The sequence below is a fragment of the Trichomycterus rosablanca genome, chromosome 3, assembly GCF_030014385.1.
Source record: "Trichomycterus rosablanca isolate fTriRos1 chromosome 3, fTriRos1.hap1, whole genome shotgun sequence".
In the NCBI taxonomy this organism is placed as follows: domain Eukaryota; kingdom Metazoa; phylum Chordata; class Actinopteri; order Siluriformes; family Trichomycteridae; genus Trichomycterus; species Trichomycterus rosablanca.
The window spans coordinates 29,730,506-29,752,783 of record NC_085990.1 but is presented as its reverse complement, the minus strand read 5'-3'; the positions used below and the strand labels follow the sequence as shown (position 1 = coordinate 29,752,783).

The following is a 22,278-nucleotide window of genomic DNA, read 5'->3' as shown; positions in this document are numbered from 1 at the left end:
TGGCCCTTGTCAAACTCGATCAAATCCTTACACTTGCCCATTTTTCCTGCTTCTAACACATCAACTTTGAGGATAAAATGTTCGGTTGCTGCCTAATATATCCCACCCACTAACAGGTGCCGTGATGAAGAGATAATCAGTGTTATTCACTTCACCTGTCAGTGGTCATAATGTTATGCCTTGTCGGTGTATATATAACTTATATAACTTTATTAATTAACATGTACAATATCTTAAATACATATGAAGCTTTACTGCAATGCACAAAGGCAATGCAGTATCGTAATGTCCTTAAGCAACTTTAACTAAGGTAAATTAAATCTAGTTAAAGGTTTAGAGTCTTTGATATTTAATACCGAGCAAATAGAACGCTTTATTATATTTATTAAGTTAATAATGATAAACCTGGCTTTTGTGCATAAATACCAATCTAATATTGTAAAAAACAGCTAAATAACTGAAGTCATCTTCAATAGTTACAATGAAACCAAATAACTGTGATTATGTTAGGGTGCCTGCGATAGCTGGTGAACTTACCCCGAGTTCCCGGCGAAGCAGGCGTTACAGAACAAAGCAAAGCAAGGCCTCTTGTAGGAGGTCTGCTAATTAGGGTGATTGCCTGCAGCTGCACCTGGCCTATTTAAGCCACTAGCGTGCAGCAGCGGGTGTCGCACCTTTGTTTCTTTTGTTCTGTGTGTGAGAGTGTCTACTCACTCCTTTTGAGGGATAGATGGTCTAATACCGTTCGGATATGTAAGCTGAAACGCTGAGGTACCTCAGCCCTTTGTTTTATCCTTGTCAGGGAAAGCTTGGTGCGACTACGTGCAGCCCTCGCGCTGCAGTTTGTTTGTAGCGTGCAGCGCTAACACTCCTGCAACGTCAGCAGGGGGTTGGTATCAGCCATTCTGCCGGTTTTCACGGTGCGTCATAGAGCTTATGTTACAGTGGTCTGTTGAATCCTGGGTGGCGCAGCTTGGTTAGCACTTACCTCCGGTGCCAGTAGTCCCGGTTCGAATCAGCCTAAATAGCTCTCTTTATCTTTTCTCTTTTTATATTACAGGTCGGCCGACTCCCGTCATCAGATACGTGCTTCAGGAGCGGCAACCGATCCTGTCCTCATCTAACGCGCTAGACGTTTTGGGTTCTCCCCTTTTGGGAGCATTTGTCTATTTTTGCGCATCGTCCGCTCCCAGCGCTTCAATAGCGCGTAGGGCTTTGTCACCGTTCATCAGCGTTTGGTGTAACAGTTTGCGCTCACGCTCCGCACCCGAGCGACTGGGGTTCGTGTCACCGCTTTTCATTGTTTATTTTTTCCCTTTTTCTCTCTGTTTCCCTTGCCTGCGGATCCAGCGGCTCAATCGAGGTTCTCCCGATTGCTTTTTGTTCCAGCCTTTTTGTGTTTTTCCGTTTTTTTTTTACCTTTTTGTTTAAATAAAATATATTATTTATCTCTGCACCTTGGGTCCTGTCCATTCATCATAACAGATTATAGTGATTATGTAATATTGTGACAGGCTTACTAATAAAAATTCAATACATTTAGACAGAGCACAACTGTAGTAGCACACAGCAATTCTATTGCTACAAACTGTGATCACAATGACCTGCAATATATTTCAACAAATTTGTGAAGTGGTCAACACAGTACAAAGCTTTATATGCTATATATGGCTACATTCACACCGCACAGGTATGTACTCTAACATTATCATGTTAGTACGGCGTGTCCGGTTTTCCTGGGAAACACTGGAAATAAAAGCCTGAATACCCCAGACCATGTGCCACTTCTTTTTAACACTATTTTTGTCACTTTTTTTCATCTGACATACAGGGGTTGGACAAAATAACTGAAACACCTGTCATTTTAGTGTGGGAGGTTTCATGGCTAAATTGGACCAGTCTGGTGGCCAATCTTCATTAATTGCACATTGCCAATCTTCATTAATTGCACATTGCACCAGTAAGAGCAGAGTGTGAAGGTTCAATTAGCAGGGTAAGAGCACAGTTTTGCTCAAAATATTGCAATGCACACAACATTATGGGTGACATACCAGAGTTCAAAAGAGGACAAATTGTTGGTGCACGTCTTGCTGGCGCATCTGTGACCAAGACAGCAAGTCTTTGTGATGTATCAAGAGCCACGGTATCCAGGGTAATGTCAGCATACCACCAAGAAGGACAAACCACATCCAACAGGATTAACTGTGGACGCAAGAGGAAGCTGTCTGAAAGGGATGTTCGGGTGCTAACCCGGATTGTATCCAAAAAACATAAAACCACGGCTGCCCAAATCACGGCAGAATTAAATGTGCACCTCAACTCTCCTGTTTCCACCAGAACTGTCCGTCGGGAGCTCCACAGGGTCAATATACACGGCCGGGCTGCTATAGCCAAACCTTTGGTCACTCGTGCCAATGCCAAACGTCGGTTTCAATGGTGCAAGGAGCGCAAATCTTGGGCTGTGGACAATGTGAAACATGTATTGTTCTCTGATGAGTCCACCTTTACTGTTTTCCCCACATCCGGGAGAGTTACGGTGTGGAGAAGCCCCAAAGAAGCGTACCACCCAGACTGTTGCATGCCCAGAGTGAAGCATGGGGGTGGATCAGTGATGGTTTGGGCTGCCATATCATGGCATTCCCTTGGCCCAATACTTGTGCTAGATGGGCGCGTCACTGCCAAGGACTACCGAACCATTCTGGAGGACCATGTGCATCCAATGGCGGTGCCGTGTATCAGGATGACAATGCACCAATACACACAGCAAGACTGGTGAAAGATTGGTTTGATGAACATGAAAGTGAAGTTGAACATCTCCCATGGCCTGTACAGTCACCAGATCTAAATATTATTGAGGCACTTTGGGGTGTTTTGGAGAAGCGAGTCAGGAAACGTTTTCCTCCACCAGCATCACGTAGTGACCTGGCCACTATCCTGCAAGAAGAATGGCTTAAAATCCCTCTGACCACTGTGCAGGACTTGTATATGTCATTTCCAAGACGAATTGACGCTGTATTGGCCGCAAAAGGAGGCCCTACACCATACTAATAAATTATTGTGGTCTAAAACCAGGTGTTTCAGTTATTTTGTCCAACCCCTGTATATTTTACATGTAAAAGTGGCCTAGATTGAATATAAAATGTCAGATTTAAAATGATTTTTTGCAAAGCTTAGGTTTGAGCTGTTTACCTGCAGTGTGAATGCAGCCTTACTGTATATACTACTTATAAACAGATCAAATCAATGTTTTACTAAAATCACCACACAATGATCTCTATCCACGTACCTCAAATCCACCGATGACCAGCAGTGCGTTTATATTATATTTTCGAATCTGCTCAGCAATTTTGTCGACATGCTTTGCCGGAAGTGTCCTAAAAGAGAGCGATACATCGACCCAGTTAATTAGATCAAAGTGCATCGGCTGATCTGTCACACAATCGAGACAAATGTCTGCAGGTTGCAATAATTACCTTTTGGTCCCTAGCAAGGATCCTCCCTGGCCGGTCCAGCCTCCTACATCACCCCATTTAATCTCCTTTATCTAAGACAAAAGCAGAATAGAACAAGTGTAAATTACAAACTGGAGAGGACAGACTTGACCTGACCAGCAGGGCAGAGAAGCTATTAACACTGGCACCAGAGATTGCTAATTTAACTGATCGCAATCGTTTAGTTTATTTAAACGACTTCTTAAGACCAGTTTTGAGACCACACTATAAAAGCACATGCTCAATACGATAATGTTTTATAACCCCCTACCCAATTAAGCCATTTTTTAAAGTCCCTATTACAATTCCACTACTGCTTGCGCCACTGTCATGCTTGCTATGGAGAACCACAGACTAGCTCCTGGCCTCTCTAAAACATGAAAAACTGACTGCTTCTAGTGTCTTCTTTTATTTCTTGTGTTGGGACTCGTTGACTCTTATTCCACCTCCCTCCCTCAGACCCTGCAAACTGTATCTGCTGAGTACCCAGTCAGGCTGGTAACACCGCTGAGTCTTAGGAAATTTGTATGTCAGTGGTTTGATTAAAAACCTAAAAATTAACCCATTCCAAGTTTGATAGATGCAATGGGTTAAAAAAAAAGAAACCCCAGGCGCTCTGGTGGCACATCGGTAAAACACACTAGCAAACCAGAACTGACATCTCAAACTTGTTGGGTGGAATTTCAGTTCTGCTACCAGCAGGCTGGGCACCTACGCAAACAAAGATTGACTAATTTGCAGGAAGGGTGTTGAAGGGGATTCCTCATAACTGATAATGGGATCAGGGTGTGACTCTCCGTACACAAAGCTGATCCACATATGAACTCGCCTCCTGCAGGTGAAAAGATGCAGTCAGCCACTGCACACGTGTCGGAGGGGGCATGTGCTTGTGATGGCTCTCTCTTAATCAGAAGTGGATAATGCAATCAGATAATTCGATAGGACTAGATTGGGAGGAAGATAGGAGCCACCATATGAGGGTTCTTTGCTGTATATTTTGCTTTAGGAAGCACCACATGCTTTTTTTATGAGCCAGGTGTAGACTGCAAGCATAACACCGGCACTCTCTGACCATGCAGTTTTGCTGCTGTAACACATGCGTATCTGACTTAGTCATGTGGTTGTCATGTTGAAATTAAGCATGAATGATCCTAGAATATGTTGTTCTAAAATGTGGTTGTCTTTAAATGGTGCCAGATGTATAATTTACCCATGCCACAGACACCAACACACCCCCATTCTAGGACTGAAAACCTTTATTCTTGTGAACTTTATGCTGGAAAGATTTAGATGGTCATTTTTCTGGTCTGGACGACATGACCTCCGATACACAGTACATCCCATAGATATAAAGGTTCGACTTGTCAGACCACAAAAAGGTTTTCACTCCACACAGTCCATTTCTGGTGACCTTGAGCTTGGTAAAGTTGATGCCGTTTCTTGACATTGTTGACATTTAAAGGTTTTGAGCTTTTGCTGTAAGTAGTTCAGTTTTAATGTGCATTTGTGGTTGCAGGGATTAATGATGTTTATTGACAATGGTTTGTCGTGGCATTTTCAATCCCATGTGGCATTAACCATCACAGAGGTATGTGAGAGAATAAAGGTCAAGAACATTTAGTAATAGTTTTCAGTCTTGACTTTTATGCAAACAGATGTTCTTAAGTTTTGAGATGACATTAGCACGGTAAAGGGTGAAATATTTAAAAATCCTTGCAAATGCTCAAGTTCATAAAAGGGTAAATCATGTAATACAATATGTTGTATAGATTTAGGCTGTTACCATCAAATTCTGATCCTATCAACAAAACAACATGACTTGTCAATAGATTATGCATTATTTGTGCCATGTCAGAATGTGCCAAGTCATATCAAATTGGTTCCATGATCACATCAAAAGTGTTCTGTGTATTTTAGTGGCCTTCCTTGTAACCAGATATAATCTAACATCACCTTTGTGGGTGGTTGAAAAGAAGATTAGCAACATAAATGTGCCAAATAACAAATCTGCAGCAATTACATAATGCAATAATGTCAATTTGGATTAAGGCCTCAAAGAAATGTTTGCAACACCCTGTGGAATCTATGCTTCAGACAATTAAAGCTGCACTAAAAGCACAGTCCTGCCCAGTATGGCATGGTGTCCCAAATAGAGTGGCTGGTGAGTATACACTGATCAGCCATAACATTAAAACCACCTCTTTGTTTCTACAATCACTGTCAATTGTATCAGCTCCACTTACCATATAGAAGCACTTTGTAGTTCTACAATTACTGACTGTAGTCCATCTGTTTCTATACATACTTTTTTAGCCTGCTTTCACCCTGTTCTTCAATGGTCAGGACTCTCCCAGGGCCACCACGGAGCAGGTATTATTTGGGTGGTGGATCATTCTCAGCACTGCAGTGACAATGACATGGTGATGGTGTGTTAGTGTGTGTTGTGCTGGTATGAGTGGATCAGACACAGCAGCGCTGCTGGAGTTTTTAAATACCGTGTCCACTCACTGTCCACTCTATTAGACACTCCTACCTAGTTGGTCCACCTTGTAGATGTAAAGTCAGAGACGATCGCTCATCTATTGTTGCTGTTTGAGTTGGTCATCTTCTAGACCTTCATCAGTGGTAACATGCTGTATTTTTTTGGTTGGTGGACTATTCTCAGTCCAGCAGTGACAGTGAGATGTTTAAAAACTCCAGCAGTGCTGCTGTGTCTGATCCACTCATACCAGCACAACATACACTAACACACCACCACCATGTCATTGTCACAGCAGTGCTGAGAATGATCCACCACCCAAATAATACCTACTCTGTGGCGGTCATGATAATTGAAGAACAGCATAAAAGGGGACCTACAGGAATACCATGGACAGGTTACCAATCCATCACATGGTTTCAGCCACCCCTCCTTAGACATAGCCAATGATGTCTGTGTAGATGCCTGGCCAGCCAATAGCACTGCTTACATTCAAACCTGGATCTCAGTGATGGCTAGAGTAATAGACTTGGGTTATGATTTTTTTTCTAATATATTGTGCTTACCTAAGAAAATGAAGGCCTAATTACACTAAGGTTTCTGGATATAAATCCCGGTCTGTGACAGAAGACCATGAGCAAAAACGAGTATCGGGATTAAAATTTTTTAAAAAGGCACTGTAAATACAAGATCTAAAAAGGTAAAATAAAAGACACCTTTGTAAGAGTTTTACTTGATTACATTCCTCATGGACCGATTGACATCGAAGAAGAATCTAGTAATGAGAAACAGCATGAGACCGGCTAATCGATGGGTGAATTCATCTGTGGCTGGGTCAAACCAACACACACTGAGCGGACTGGATCAATTTAGCAATCAATATGTGAGGAAAGTTGGCACGCATGCCTACAAATACTCGTATTTCTCTTTTGATTGGCTGTCCAGATAAACTGTGGATTAAGATTCTATCTGCTTCAGTGATGAAGTAATTACCACGATCATTGAACTATTATCTCAGTCACATCCATTTGTATTCCCAGCATCATGCTTGTGCTGAATTGCTGCCCTCTCTCAGCAGCAGAGTGTACTGCAGCTGAGGCTAATAGGTTTAGAGTAATCCTGTAACCCGTGTAATCTGGCTGAGCCAGCAAAGATTAGCAGTTTGAGGTCAGAAGGTTAACACACAGCTGCTTTTCATTTAGCCCTGTGTCCTCGGTGTTTCTTTTTCTGTCAGTTCTTGTTAAAGTGATGATGTTTGGAGGGTGTCAAGATTGTTTAGATTCCACTAGCGGCAAGGACAAATGAGATTTGAAACTTATTTTAGACACAATGCTTTCAGTAGCTGCTTTCTTCTGTATGAATGTAATGGTTGTGACAGCAGCTTGAAAAGCTTCAAAGAGCTTCAAAAAAGAAGAAGACAGCTGACAGTGCCAAAGCCCACATGCACATCATGTTTCAAAAAGGAGTTACTCAAAACTGATCCTAGAGTGACATTGCACTGATTTTTTTATAACAGCCATTGTTATCCATCAATGTTCACTTAATCACTCCTAATGATGAAGAATCGCTGAACTAAAAATGAAAAACTGATTAAAAAAGTCTTATATAGTGAAGTATTTGCTGTGACACTCCAAATTTCCAAATTGTGGTCAGGTGCATCCTGTCTGTATGAATTATTCTTGAGATGTGTCTAGATCTGAAGTTCACCAGTTGCAATTAATCAAGCATAGTTTGGAAAGGCACACATCTGGGTCTATAAGGGCTCACAATTTACACCACACAGTCAAGACAAAAACCAAGCCATGAGGTCCATGGAACTGTCTGTGGATCTCTGTGATCTAATTGGATCTAAAAGGCATCAGATTGGGATAAAAATCTGGTTTGCTGTGGGACTGGTTTCCCTGGAATCACTAGGCACAATGCAATAACACACCCTGAACAGGACGGCAATCCATTGCAGGGCCTCATCTACGCCCTCAGACATAGCCAATCATATCTGAATCATTTCAGACACCTGACTGGCTGATAGCACATCTTGATATTCGAACCCTGGATTCCAGCGCTAGTGCGTTAGGGCGCGGCAAAACCGCTTTTGCGCCGGCTGTGCTGTTGTTTCCTATGGAGAGAGGCAGCTTCCCTAAGCAGCGCACACTACATACTTTTGCTGAGTTGTGCTCGCAATTTTTGCACTTGCTGCAATGCTCAAAGTTCACCCGACTGAACTTTGACCCAGTTTGCCACTGACCTTTTTAACCCTTTGATGCACAAGCTAAGCAAACCCCTTCTAATGCACAACATGGGTCAAAAATGACCCATATTCATCCATTCAAGAATATTTTCATATGCACATTTGTCAGTTATTCATGTATTTGCTGTCTTAGCTAATAAAAGCTATCTATACTAGAATATGTAAACAGCTAGCAAGCAAATAGTATTGGACATATTCAAGATTCAAGAGCCTAATCTTTGGTTGTCTTTCAAAAGATCAGTAAATATGTTTTTGACTACAAACACTTACAAATGTCAGTAGTTTTTTTCATTTTTGACCCATGTTGTGCATTAGAAGGGTAGTGATACAAAAATGATTTTTATTAAAAAAGTAAAAAATATAAAACTGAAATAAGGATTTGTGATGATCAAAAACAAGTTATTTGAGGAACTCATGGAAGCTTGAATGACAAAATTAATTTATTGCAAAGATGTAGAAAATAAAAACTCAGTTGGGTCACTTTTGACCCAGGTTGTGCATCAAAGGGTTAAATCGCCCCTAATGAGACGAACTGTTTAATGTGGCGTAGTAAAAGCGACTCAGGCAATGCGAACAATGCTTAATGTAAACAAAGCTTAACGTGACTTATTGTACTAAAACAACGAGCGAGGAATTTCATTAGTGGAGAGAACTTATGAGGAGTACTAATTAAGAGAGGTTGAGTGTTCCTGTGTCATTCTTTTAATACATTAAACCACGTTAAACTTTTTTTTTTAAACGTAAGCATTTTAAACTCTCTCGGGAAAGCTGATTCTCACCATTTCTGAGCACCCCGAGGTATAACATATGTTTAAAAATGAAACAGTGAGGAAAATCCAGCTAACATAAATTTGATGGTTATTTCACACAAATGCAGATTTGTGTTACGTTGCACTTTGATAATGTTTTACCACACCGCTTAAGCCAAGCGCTCAGCAAAGCGGTGATTTGCACTGAGGCTTGTGGTTTTGCCACTACTCTCGTGAATGCACCCTGAGTGTAATTTGTGTCCCTGAATCTGTGCCCCAAGTGCCATATACATAATGAAAAAGCCCCATACATTCTAATTCATAGTTTGTTTTGCTCCAACACACTGAATTCAATAATATGTAATAATAAATGTATATATTAATTAGTTGGTATATACCTGTCCTTTATAGAATCCCTCAAAGCCATCATTAACGGCAAACATTTTGTGTCCCTCGGAGATGCCAACCCTGACGGCAGAGCGAACGGCTGCGTTCATGCCTGCTGCCGGAGCGCCAACATTCAACACTGCCACGTTGAAGTTGCTCTAAAGGACAGACAGAGAGCAGACAAAGTGTGTTAGAGATCAAACTTTCATGCAGATTCAACTATTTATGTAAAAATAGTGACATTTCTCAGCAAGTATTTCATTTACATAAATCATTAGGTAACATTTTCCATGAGCACATCCCCTTTTCTGACCATCAGTCGTCATCAGTTTACAAATCACTAGCCTCACTTGATTTAGGTCAACTGATTCACACAGCCTGCAGAACGCATATACCAGAGGTGTCAAACTCATTTTTACCGAGGGCCACATCTGCATTATGGTGGCTTTCAACGGGCCGATTGTAATGTATCCTGCTGTGATTGCAGTCTGCCTTTTAGGTCTTGGACAATTTGTTGTTTTTCTTGGAGGCTAAATTCTGTGTTTGGTGTCAAAATGCCAAATTTATACTGTATATTTATAATCTACATTTATATTGTACTACTTTACCACAGACAAGGCCTTACAACACAAGAGACGTACCGGTTTTTCTTCTTGAAGCACAAACTTGTATTCACTTTCTCATCTTTCATTAATTGACCTGCCTTCTGATTCAACCGCCTCAGTTAAACGCTGATGTGGAAACACTGCCATCCAGTGGTGGGATGCGGTCACTTTGCGGGTCACAAAATCGACATGCATTGTAGGAGATGCGGTTTATGTACGATTTTACAGTGTATTTTAAGACAATCATACGTCTTTTAATCATACGTCCTACAGTAGTCTAAGAAAGTCTAAGACCTGTAGTAAAAACGCTTCTACTTTACATCTTTCTCAAATGGAATACATGTTTGTTTTTCTTCATACAAATCATATAATCTAATAACTCTAATAATTTGTATGAAAAATGAAACATTTTTCACTACTGAAAATCAAGCAAACACATTCATAAAATTGACTAGTTTCTTTGAACAGATGGTCAGAAAGTCTTATACTTTCCACTGAACTTTGTGCTCAGATGACATTGGTTGTAATCTACCTCAGATGGCAAGTTGATTTGATCTACTCATCAGAGGCTTGTTTAAGTAATTACATTTGCAGCAACACAAACTAGGAAAATGTACGCACAATTATAAAAGACGCAACTTGCTCATTTAACTTGTTATGCTGATTTGGTAAACACCATTATATTAAATCTAAAAAAAATTTTTGGCTTAAACTTGCCTAATTGGTACAGTTTAAATGTTATTGATGGTAAGAAGGCCATGATAGAATTATTTTTGATGATTTAGCCATACCAAAACCAGCTTTGATGTGTTTTGTGCCATTGTTTGGCTTAAACACCAAAGTGCATCACAGAATTAGAATCTTATTTTTTAATATTCTGACCACTTTCAATGCATCAAATTAGTTTTATTACACACATACCTCTGGTCATTGACCAAACTACTCAATCTAAGTTTTTGTCTGACCACTTTCCTTCATTTCCTTCCATTTCTCTTTGTCCATGAGATATCAGAAACAAATGTAAGTTGAACTTTAGACTGTATTCACAAGACATGTGCCAAGTCCGCTTTGCGCCAACCGTGCCATTGTCTCCTATGGCACTTATCTTATCTTGCTGCTGTGCTACCTTGAGTATCTCGCACCGCACACATTTAGCTTTTGATTAATAGCAGACCTTTTTTATGATAACCATTTATGACATTTGGCTACCTAGACAAACTTATCATTTAGAACCCGATGTTACTTGGAAATGGCTCCAGGTGTCATATCTAATATACAGACCTTTTAAGGCCCAATCATAACAGCAAATCATGTTCTTTAGAAGTGTATGTAATCTTTGGACTGTAGATGACAAGACTTTCACTGAAAGGAAGTCCTATTACTGAGTCTTACTGCTCACAACAATAAACTCCATCTTTATTCTTATTTTAGTCAAAATCTTTAACGTCTTTACTAAAACTTCAGCATTTTATGTTGCACCAGGCCTTCTTGGATGAATGCAAATGCAAAGTGGGTTCCTTACTGTTCCTCTTTTGCCACTGCCAAAGTTCAAACAGTGATTTGTTCCACTTGCATGTGATTTATAGGGTTGCACATTATTGAACAAAACCTGCCAGACTGCTCTGGGTGAGTGAACTTCCTGCTCTGCAGCTTTATATTATGTATAAACACACACACACACAATAATCTGGTAATAGGTGTTATCAGCTCATAGTCATGACATCATAGACTTAATGTTGCCTTAACAATAAAATACATCATTTAAACAGAGAAGGAAGGTAAACCTTTATGATGCTCTAGCAAAATAAATGTTTAACCATTAGTACATCTAGTGTAAACACACCTAAATATTTTTCCTGGTCAGGGTCAGATTTTTATTTATGAACTATAGAAATGACTTTTAGGATTTAGGATGGAGGTTACTGAGGGCAGATCCATGTCAATAATGGTGAATTTTTTTTGTGGGTCACAAATGCAAAGCACTAGTACCGAATAGTATTCACAAAAACACCCTTGTGGTGTGTTTACTTTACTACTTTAATACATTTGTTTTATCACTTGAAAGTACAACTGCATGAAAGTGTGGTTTGGACAAAGTACAAGTACAATAAATAATCGTATTGTGCAAAAGAACAGATTGAAAAAGGTGACTAAACCAAGATAATTGCAACAACATGAAAAATCTACCCATTGTAAATGAACAAACAGCTCCTTTGGAATAAGTTCGGAATAACAGGAATGCTTACTTGTGGAAGATCATATTCTGGTTTGCGGTGAGCCAACAGCTTGTATGTCTTTAGATTGTTCTGAAAACTCCTACAAAAAAAACAATATATATATATATATATATATATATATATATATATATAGCATTGTGAACACTGTCATGGAATTCAGTGAAATTTTTTTTTTGTGGAATTCAGAACCTAGAATATTACCTGCCACGCAGCTTCACAGCGTCTTCAAACTTCTTCTCATCCATGGCCTTCTGCACCTCCTGCGTCTGATAAGACAAAGCAGGAGTTTTTGTATTGGTACATTAATTCAGAAAGACAAAAGGCTTTGGTGACAAAAAAGAGGAAACAAACAGGCTTGATTAACAGTCTGGCTGTTTTATAGGCTTTTAATGACAACAATCCAGACAGAACTACTGATTAGTTACATATAAACTTATTTAGTTTAGCTTCATCGTGGTTAGGGTCGCAGTAAGTTTGGCTTCCCAGAATTTTTAAGTAAAAATAAGTTCTCTACAGGGACAACCTTAAATATGCCATTTTATGTAAAGGTATGTCTGTAAATGTATTGTAATGTATTGTATACAGTGTATCATAAAAGTGAGTACACCCCTCACATTTCTGCAGATATTTAAGTATATCTTTTCATGGGACAACACTGACAAAATGACACTTTGACACAATGAAAAGTAGTCTGTGTGCAGCTTATATAACAGTGTAAATTTATTCTTCCCTCAAAATAACTCAATATACAGCCATTAATGTCTAAACCACCGGCAACAAAAGTGAGTACACCCCTAAGAGACTACACCCCTAAATGTCCAAATTGAGCACTGCTTGTCATTTTCCCTCCAAAATGTCATGTGATTTGTTAGTGTTACTAGGTCTCAGGTGTGCATAGGGAGCAGGTGTGTTCAATTTAGTAGTACAGCTCTCACACTCTCTCATACTGGTCACTGAAAGTTCCAACATGGCACCTCATGGCAAAGAACTCTCTGAGGATCCTAAAAGATGAATTGTTGCGCTACATGAAGATGGCCAAGGCTACAAGAAGATTGCCAACACCCTGAAACTGAGCTGCAGCACAGTGGCCAAGATCATCCAGCATTTTAAAAGAGCAGGGTCCACTCAGAACAGACCTCACGTTGGTCGTCCAAAGAAGCTGAGTGCACGTGCTCAGCGTCACATCCAACTGCTGTCTTTGAAAGATAGGCGCAGGAGTGCTGTCAGCATTGCTGCAGAGATTGAAAAGGTGGGGGGTCAGCCTGTCAGTGCTCAGACCATACGCCGCACACTACATCAAATTGGTCTGCATGGCTGTCACCTCAGAAGGAAGCCTCTTCTGAAGTCTCTACACAAGAAAGCCTGCAAACAGTTTGCTGAAGACATGTCAACAAAGGACATGGATTACTGGAACCATGTCCTATGGTCTGATGAGACCAAGATTAATTTGTTTGGTTCAGATGGTCTCAAGCATGTGTGGCGGCAATCAGGTGAGGAGTACAAAGATAAGTGTGTCATGCCTACAGTCAAGCATGGTGGTGGGAATGCCATGGTCTGGGGCTGCATGAGTGCAGCAGGTGTTGGGGAGTTACATTTCATCGAGGGACACATGAACTCCAATATGTACTGTGAAATACTGAAGCAGAGCATGATCCCCTCCCTCCGGAAACTGGGTCGCAGGGCAGTGTTCCAGCATGATAATGACCCCAAACACACCTCTAAGACGACCACTGCTTTATTGAAGAGGCTGAGGGTAAAGGTGATGGACTGGCCAAGCATGTCTCCAGACCTAAACCCAATAGAACATCTTTGGGGCATCCTCAAGCGGAAGGTGGAGGAGCGCAAAGTCTCGAATATCCGCCAGCTCCGTGATGTCGTCATGGAGGAGTGGAAAAGCATTCCAGTGGCAACCTGTGAAGCTCTGGTAAACTCCATGCCCAGGAGAGTTAAGGCAGTTCTGGGAAATAATGATGGCCACACAAAATATTGACACTTCAGGAACTTTCACTAAGGGGTGTACTCACTTTTGTTGCCGGTGGTTTAGACATTAATGGCTGTATATTGAGTTATTTTGAGGGAAGAATAAATTTACACTGTTATATAAGCTGCACACAGACTACTTTTCATTGTGTCAAAGTGTCATTTTGTCAGTGTTGTCCCATGAAAAGATATACTTAAATATCTGCAGAAATGTGAGGGGTGTACTCACTTTTGTGATACACTGTATGTACTGTATGAACTGAAAACAATGACTGCTTACTGTGGGAGAGGCAAGAATTGTACTTTACAGTGTTCCAAAGTGTTCTAAGTCACAATTACAAACATTACTTTAGATATCTAAGATAAGCAACAATTAGCTTTTTGGTAGCACTGTGGTTAAATTTTCAGCCATTTTGTTTTGGCAAACTGTCTTCAATTTCCAAATGAGAGTTCTTCGAACTATCCCAGTTTTGAAATCCTGGAAATGACTGGGATGTTTACGGTGTATGCTACGATTTTATAGCTTTTCCACTCAAGTGTTAACAAACAGTTATAATCCTGAGAACGTTGGAAAACCCCTGCACCTTCACCATGGTTTGTATTTGTTGCATGAAATGTTTTCAACTGACCGTAACATCCGATATTTTTAAAACAGGTCCAATTTATACGAACATTTATAAGAACATTCTTATTTTTAAATATGCATTAATATTGAAAGAACTTGATTTATGCAACCTTGTAATATAGCGACTACTTTGTTTACTTTACATTTAAGTTCAACTTTAGAAGACACCATGTGTGTATTTTAAAGTGAATGTATTTGACTCAGAAAGTCAAACTGACCCTTGACTTTTTACACACTTTATTGTGTTGGGGGTTTAACTTTAAATAAATATAATTGCCATTTTCCCGCATTCATCTACACTTAATCACCCTGTATTCAGACATTTTGGGAGGCACGGTGGCTAAGTGGGTAGCACTGTCGCCTCGCAGCAAGAAGGTTCTGGGTTCGATCCCCAGGTGGGGCGGTCCGGGTCTTTTCTCTGTGGAGTTTGCTCCCCGTGTCTACGTGGGCTTCCCCCAGGAGCTCCGGTTTCCTCCCACAGTCCAAAGACATGCAAGTGAGGTGAATTGGAGATACAAATATGTCCAGAACTGTGTTTGATATAACCTTGTGAAGGGATGAATCTTGTGTGTAATGAGTATCTACCGTGTCTGTCATGAATGTAACCAAAGAGTGTAAAACATGACGTTAAAATCCAAATAAATAAAATATTCAGACATTTCTGTTAACTTATATAACTGCATTTGTGCAGTTTATCCTATTCTTCATGGCAGATACTCTCAATACATCAGATCGGATGGAAGGTAAACTGCTATCTTCAGATCTCTTTGCAGATGTTCTATATGATTTATGTCTGGGCTTTGCCAGACACTTGCCCTAAAGCCACTCTAGTGTTGTTTTCACTGTATACTATAAGTCAGCTCTAGGAAAGTTTAAGGTTGTGCCAATCATCTTCTTTTGCAAAACTAATAAGGCCGCTGTGGTTCTGGGAAACTCAAAGCCTTAAATATTGTTTTAAATCCTTGCTCTGATTTATGTTTTGGCAGATTTGAGTGGGAAAATTCAGACCATTCGGTTCGTTATTGTTCTTTTGGGCCATTATAGACCCAGGTGTGTGCCTTTAAACAACAAGTCTTTTCATATTGTAACAGTTAGACACATCTTAGGGATATTTAAAGCAAACAGAAAACACCTTACCACAATAAAGCGGCTAAATATACAGTATCTGTGGGTCATTAAGTGTAAACTAATAGGAGAAAATAATTATATGCATTTAAAAATCAAATTAACAACAAAATAAAGAGCACAAAAAAAAACAATGGTTCTGAATACTTTGTTAATCCACTTTAACAAATACATAAATGGTTAAATATGTTAATTTTTACATTTTGCCCTTTACGTTTGTCTAAGCAAGTTTATGGCTAGACTGCTAGTGTGAAGGTCAGAAAAGATCACAAATTCAACAAACAGACATTTTGAACAGTTATGCCAAAATGTGTGCATAAGAATGTACATCATTAGCTGTGGGTGATCGCAACAAACACACTGAGGACTGGCTTGTATCCAGAACATACCATCTGTACACATTCCATGAGAGGCAGTCTAACAGCCTGGTTTCCACACAGAGACACGACGCAGGCCGGTGTATTAGCCGTGGTCTCCAGCAAAGCAAGTACAGCCTCCACACCCATACGACTGGCCTATATATCACATAAACACACAAATTCATTTAGATGATATAACACATTTTCAGACATGCATTTTCCAGTTCACAAAAATGTAACCTATAATTGCAATAACTGCAGGACTTCTGTCCTTTGTAATTTTGTCCAAACTCCAAGCTTTTTAGCCAGGAATGCTGCTTGCAAGCTAAGCTAGAAGTGATGCAGACCACATACTCCAAATTTTTCCAAACATGTTCTGTTAGCAGGTAAAAGTTTTATTTTACTTTGGCCTTGCCATTGGAAGTGCACATATCTAGCCACTCTTAAGGCCAGTCCCATAAATAGAAGGGTGTCTTGAAAGGCATCCAGCATAAAACTGTGCCAAATGAAAATATGCTGATAAGAAGTCAGAGTTACATAGCTGATTGGTCAAGGCCTGGGTTAACAATGACTGCTACAAGTATTGGTGACAAGCGGGGTACAGGTGGAAACTATACTGCTGTTGGACCATGTTAAAATAGAAGGGGGAAGGAATGTTCTGAGGCAGAGAGAGGCGGAAGGGTAGAACGGTGGAGGAGAGGTAGAGGGAGAAGGGTGCTGAGGATAGAGCCGCCAAGCAGGAGGAGAAGAGGAGGGTCAAAGAGAAGGTTTTTTGGATACAAGGAGAAAGACACATAGGTGGCTGGTGTGACAGAAGAGGATAGTCAGAAAATGGCAATATAGAAATAAATGATCCACTGTAGCTACCCCCAATGGGAGCAGCCGAAAGAGGAAGAAGAAGATTTTCTAAGCTTTGCAAACACTAGGAAACTGCTTTTGCCATCCTGAAATTTGATGGGAGTTGTCTCTTTCAAGATGACAATGCTTCTATGCATAAGTAAATAGATTTAGATTACTGTTTTTGCCTTGTGCTTCTTACCAGGATTCTGTCGAAAGCTGAGGGTGTCCCTCCTCTCTGAACGTGACCCAGTATGGTCACACGAGTATCAAAGCCCAGACAGCGCACCACCAGCTGCAGAAGAGATGTAAGAAAAAACAAACACCCTTAGAAATATTATGGACGGTTGAATTGTGGAGAACGATGGCAGGATGATATAAGACTAACCACGGACAGAACATGCTAGCATTACCACACATTACATTTAGCTAGGCACTAGCTAGGGACATTGGGTGTCAAAGATGCTGTAGCATGCAGTAGCACAGATGTTTACCTAAGGGCAGCCATGCATGTGAAAGCCAAAAGAAAATGAACAAAAAACACAGTAAAAAGTCAACCCGAAGTATGTTTACTATAAACAAGCATGCGTGGCCAGCACAAGCTCAACTTCTGCAAGACCTGTTTAACAGGGATCAATGCCTGCTATCGCTTTTTCAAGAGCAATGGGGTTAATAAAAATGCTCCTACAGCACAGTGTTTTATAAGATTTAATATTAATCAACTGAGTAGTTTAAACAAAGCACTGTTTAGGCTCTCCAGGACTGTATTACACATATAGGTGAGGACTGTAAAAAAAGGATAGTAAAATATTATTAACCTTATGCATAATGCAAATTTATAAACCACTGTCTTAGTGCTATTACATAATACTATTCTAAAGCTGTATAACAGAACATATAAAATATATCTATTTGAAATTAATCTGGTAGGTGGCTACAGCTATTCTACAAGCCCTATTTTTGAGAAGTTGGGTCATTAGGTGAAATGCAAGAAAAACAAGAATCTGTGATTTGTTAATTCTCTTAAACTGACAACAGTACAAAGAACTGACTTATGAGGCCTGCAACATACTCAACAAGTTTTGCAAAAAGTTAGGATGGGCAAAATAAAGGTAAAAGATTTATAAAATATTTAATTTTAAAACATTTCACAATAGGCAGGTGAATTGGTAACAAATGAGATAATCATAATTGGTATAAAAGGAGGATTCACCAAAGGCTCAGTCCTTGTAAGCAAAGATGTGTCATGTCACCACTTTATGAGAGAATTGTCAATTATTTTTAAAAAGAAAATTTTTTGAAGCAAGATAGCAAATAATTTTACTATCTACTGTGGGTAACATTGTGCAGGTATTTGGGGAATTTGGAGAGATCTGTCTGCTGAGTAAAGTCGGAAACCACTGTTGAATGTGCTTGACATTGCAGCCTTCTGAGGTACTGCATGGCTAGCTGTATTATAAATATAGTCAGATGAGTTTGGGGATACTTCGGAAAATCACTTTCACTTAAGACAGTCTGCTGCTAAATCAAGAATAAGAATGAAGAATAAAACAATAAGGAAGCATAACATAATTTTATGCAAAAACGCCACCAAGTGAAACATGTGCTGTGGTCAGATAACATTAAAAAAAAAGAACACATCAAGTTCTCAGTGTCCGCGGCAAAGACAAAAAGCACCACCCAGACTGTTATCAGAGTGAACCTCTGTACTTTGTCATGATACTGAGGTGCAACTTGTATAGCTGTGAAGGTACCACTGATGAGGAGGTGTATTTGGGATTTTAAAGAGACAAGTGCTATAACAGTGGTAAACAAGCCTTTGCCCAACATTTTTGAGTTTCTTGCAAGCATCAAATTGTTAATGTGTTTATATTTACAAAGTACAATCTGGTCAAGTTTTTCAGTGAAAAAAAAAATTTCTTTATACTTGTGTTTAGTCTGTTGAACCTTTATTTAACGGAAAATCACAGATTCTAGATAGTATCACATTTTTTTCTGTGGTTTCTAACACTCCTGCTGTGTTATTAAATGGTCATAGTTAGTAGGAGCTGAGAGGAGGATGTACAGCCTGCTGTTGAGTTATAGAGAAAGTGTAGAGCAGCTACCTTACCAAACGACTAAAGCGACACAGGGAAGCCAAACAAGAGGTCAGAAAGGTCAGAGGTCAGTGCAGGAGCTGTGGGTCCAACAAGCCTGATGTACTTACATCTTTTACATAATCTGTAGTTATAGGCTTGTTGCTATGATCAATGGCGCCCTCGGCTACTATAATGATATTCAGCCTTTTTCTTCCCGCCCGATTCTATGAGGGTGATGAGAGACACGTTACAGCCAATGACAAAAAATGTGCCGGGGTGCCAGCGCTGGAGACTGTACAGAGGAAGCAGTCTGATGCCTTTACCAATCAATTTATCTAAGTTTTAGCCCAGTCATGGCTATTATCACGGTAAATGTCATGTTACACTACATTAACTGCTAAAATGTTAGCTATTAAATTGCTCTGCTAGGCAGTTAGCTGCGTAAAGATCCAAACTTTCATTTCCGATCAAGATCTGCTTCCTTGTGTGCAAATCACCACACGCTTGGTCACCCCGGACTGCAAGTTCCAGTACTCACATCTTTCAAGGTACTAGACGTAATTGCTTTTCCATGTCTGTCGATGGCTCCTTCTGCAACTATGATAATGTTTAACCTTGAACCTCTGGATCGAGTCTGGGGTCATGGGCACATTTCATTTAGCATTACACCACAACAAAACATTCAGTACAATTAGCATTATCATACATAAGAGAGTTTATGTATAAAAGCTGTTTACATACTAAGAAGATGACTGCTAACATAAATATATTTATTTATTGACACCTCATGTACCTGAAAAAATGTCACTTTAATGTCATCGTAATCGCATCTATCTCATTGTGTTCACTTTTAGTTCGATTCCAGTCATATGGTAGTAAACAATGGGTCTGTCCGAAAACCTAGTGAGCTCTCTACATAGACAGCATTGTACGCCATCCTATGCGCGCTCCCGGGAAGGCTGTCTGAATTCTTACATGCTGCCTACTGAGGTGCCTTAATTCAAACCAATAATCTGACTGAATAATGAGGGAGCATCCAATGCTTCTTTAGCTGAGAAGGCAATCCCAGCATTCAGTGCGGCACAACTTTTTGTGTATGGAGAGCCACAACTTGGTCAGCATTATTCCTCAACTCTGTGCAGCAGAGGTCATAATTGCATCAGTTATGAGGTCCCTATCCGGTTTGTCCCTATGAACAACAGCCAATCGTTGTTCATGAAGCCGCCCAGCCTGATGGCAGAGCTAAGAGTCAATACAATGTATTCAAAATCCCAGCTATGGTGTGCTAGCGTGTTTTACCGCTGCGCCACCTGAGCGGCTGATTTTTAATTTAAAAAAGGTGTACAAGTGTCATTTATTCGCAAATTTCGGCTTGTCAGTGACAGTTTAACCATTTGTGGTACATGAAGGTACAGTATATGTTAGCTGGATTGCCAGTGGGTTGTGCTGAATAACCTGTCTTACAAGTCGATGTCGATATTAGAATCCTCTCTACTTAGGCAGCTGCCTAGGTAGGCACTAGGCACCAAGGCAGGTCACTAGGTTTTTGGACAGACCCTATGTTCATATAAGGGTAGCAGTGTAAGCTTGGTGTTGCTTGATCACTACATTTAGACACTGCTTAAATGTTTTCATTGCTTTATTGCATTTGTTTATATTAATAAACAGGGCAATTGTCTACGACTGTGTGCAACTGTAGAGATCATCTTGTAAAAAGCGCCACCTAAAATAACAGGAAAAATATTAACACAGCACTTCAAAAGCTGCCGTATTAAGAATAAAGTGCATTTCTGATCACTAAGAGTGCACACCCTATTTCAGTCATCATTTGCGCAACACATGATGCAGAAAATATAAACCTGTTCTAAGAGAAAGCAAGACAGGATCTGTATTTGTGCTCCGAGACATTTCAACTTATATAAAGTAAATGTCTGTTTATCAATTAGCTCTGCTTTGTTGAACAGAAAGATTAATTTGACTAATTAATTTGACAAAAAATAATCAGGCACAACAACATCTGCCTTAATGTAGCTGCAGACAGTTAATCTTACCGCAGATAGTTTCTCACACATCTTCTCCTCCCAGCCGTCCTCAGGGGGCATCTCGGGAATCAAAACCCAGTCAGCACCACAGGCTAAAGCACTCACCAACGCCAGGTAGCTTTACACACACACACACACACACACACAAGTAATACATGTCTGTTTCCACAAATATGCAGACTACATTTAAGCTTAAACAGACTTTCAAAAAATCTGTCTCATTAGACGTGACTTCATGGTGTCTGCAGGTCAGCTTTCAATTAATGCTTAAATGTCACTACATGTGTAACTCAATTCCAGAAAAGTAAGAACAGTGTGTAAAAGGTTTATATAAACAGTAAGCAGTAATTGTAAAATTATTTTGGATATGATTTGTGTTGATTACAGAATGGAACTCTCATGGTGAAGCTGTCTATTACACTAGCCCACCACCACTGAAATATGGGTTCGAATCTTAACAGGCATTATCAGCTGGCTGGGCATTTACACAGACATGATTAGTTACGTATGAAGGGATGGGGCTGGAACCCGCAATGAACTGCCATCCTGTCTGTGATGTATTCCTACTTTGCTCCCAGTGTTGTCAAGGGGACCCAGACTTACTAAGACTTTACCCTGATCAGGATAAAGCAGTAGATTCAAATAAAAATAAATAAAAAATGTTGTAACATACTAGGTCCTTATTTATTTATTATTTATTTATTTATTAGAATTTTAAGGTCATGTTTTGCACACTTTGGTTACAGTAATGACAGGACAGTTAGTTATTTGCTACACAATATTCATCAGTTCAAGTTTAATGTCAAACACAGTCATGGACAATTTTGTATCTCTAATTCACCTCACTTGCAAGTCTTTGGACTGTGGGAGGAAACCGGAGCTTCCGGAGAAAACCCAAGCAGACACAGGGAGAACGTGCAAACTCCACACAGAAAGGACCCAGACCACCCCACCTGGGGATCGAACTCAGGACCTTCTTGCTGTGAGGCAACAGTACTACCCACCGAGCCACCGTGCCGCCGTGCCGCCCTACTAG

General features: G+C 40.0%; 1 protein-coding gene across 5 annotated transcripts in view; it reads right to left on the bottom strand.

Annotated features, from left to right (window-relative positions):
• Positions 1-22,278, bottom strand: part of pfkpa (phosphofructokinase, platelet a) — a 65,260-nt gene that overhangs the window by 21,705 nt on the left and 21,277 nt on the right. For 3 of the 5 annotated variants that reach the window (XM_062991150.1, XM_062991146.1, XM_062991148.1), the window contains exons 7-15: positions 21,252-21,360; positions 19,329-19,424; positions 17,325-17,417; positions 16,316-16,441; positions 12,398-12,462; positions 12,206-12,275; positions 9,366-9,512; positions 3,474-3,544; positions 3,287-3,374 (exon numbers count right to left, since the gene is read on the bottom strand). In XM_062991150.1, the coding sequence (XP_062847220.1) occupies positions 3,287-3,374; positions 3,474-3,544; positions 9,366-9,512; positions 12,206-12,275; positions 12,398-12,462; positions 16,316-16,441; positions 17,325-17,417; positions 19,329-19,424; positions 21,252-21,360 (865 nt within the window). Of the gene's footprint in view, positions 1-3,286; positions 3,375-3,473; positions 3,545-9,365; positions 9,513-12,205; positions 12,276-12,397; positions 12,463-16,315; positions 16,442-17,324; positions 17,418-19,328; positions 19,425-19,738; positions 19,835-21,251; positions 21,361-22,278 lie in introns of all 5 variants that reach the window. The other 2 variants (XM_062991147.1, XM_062991145.1) reach the window with 1 other exon arrangement.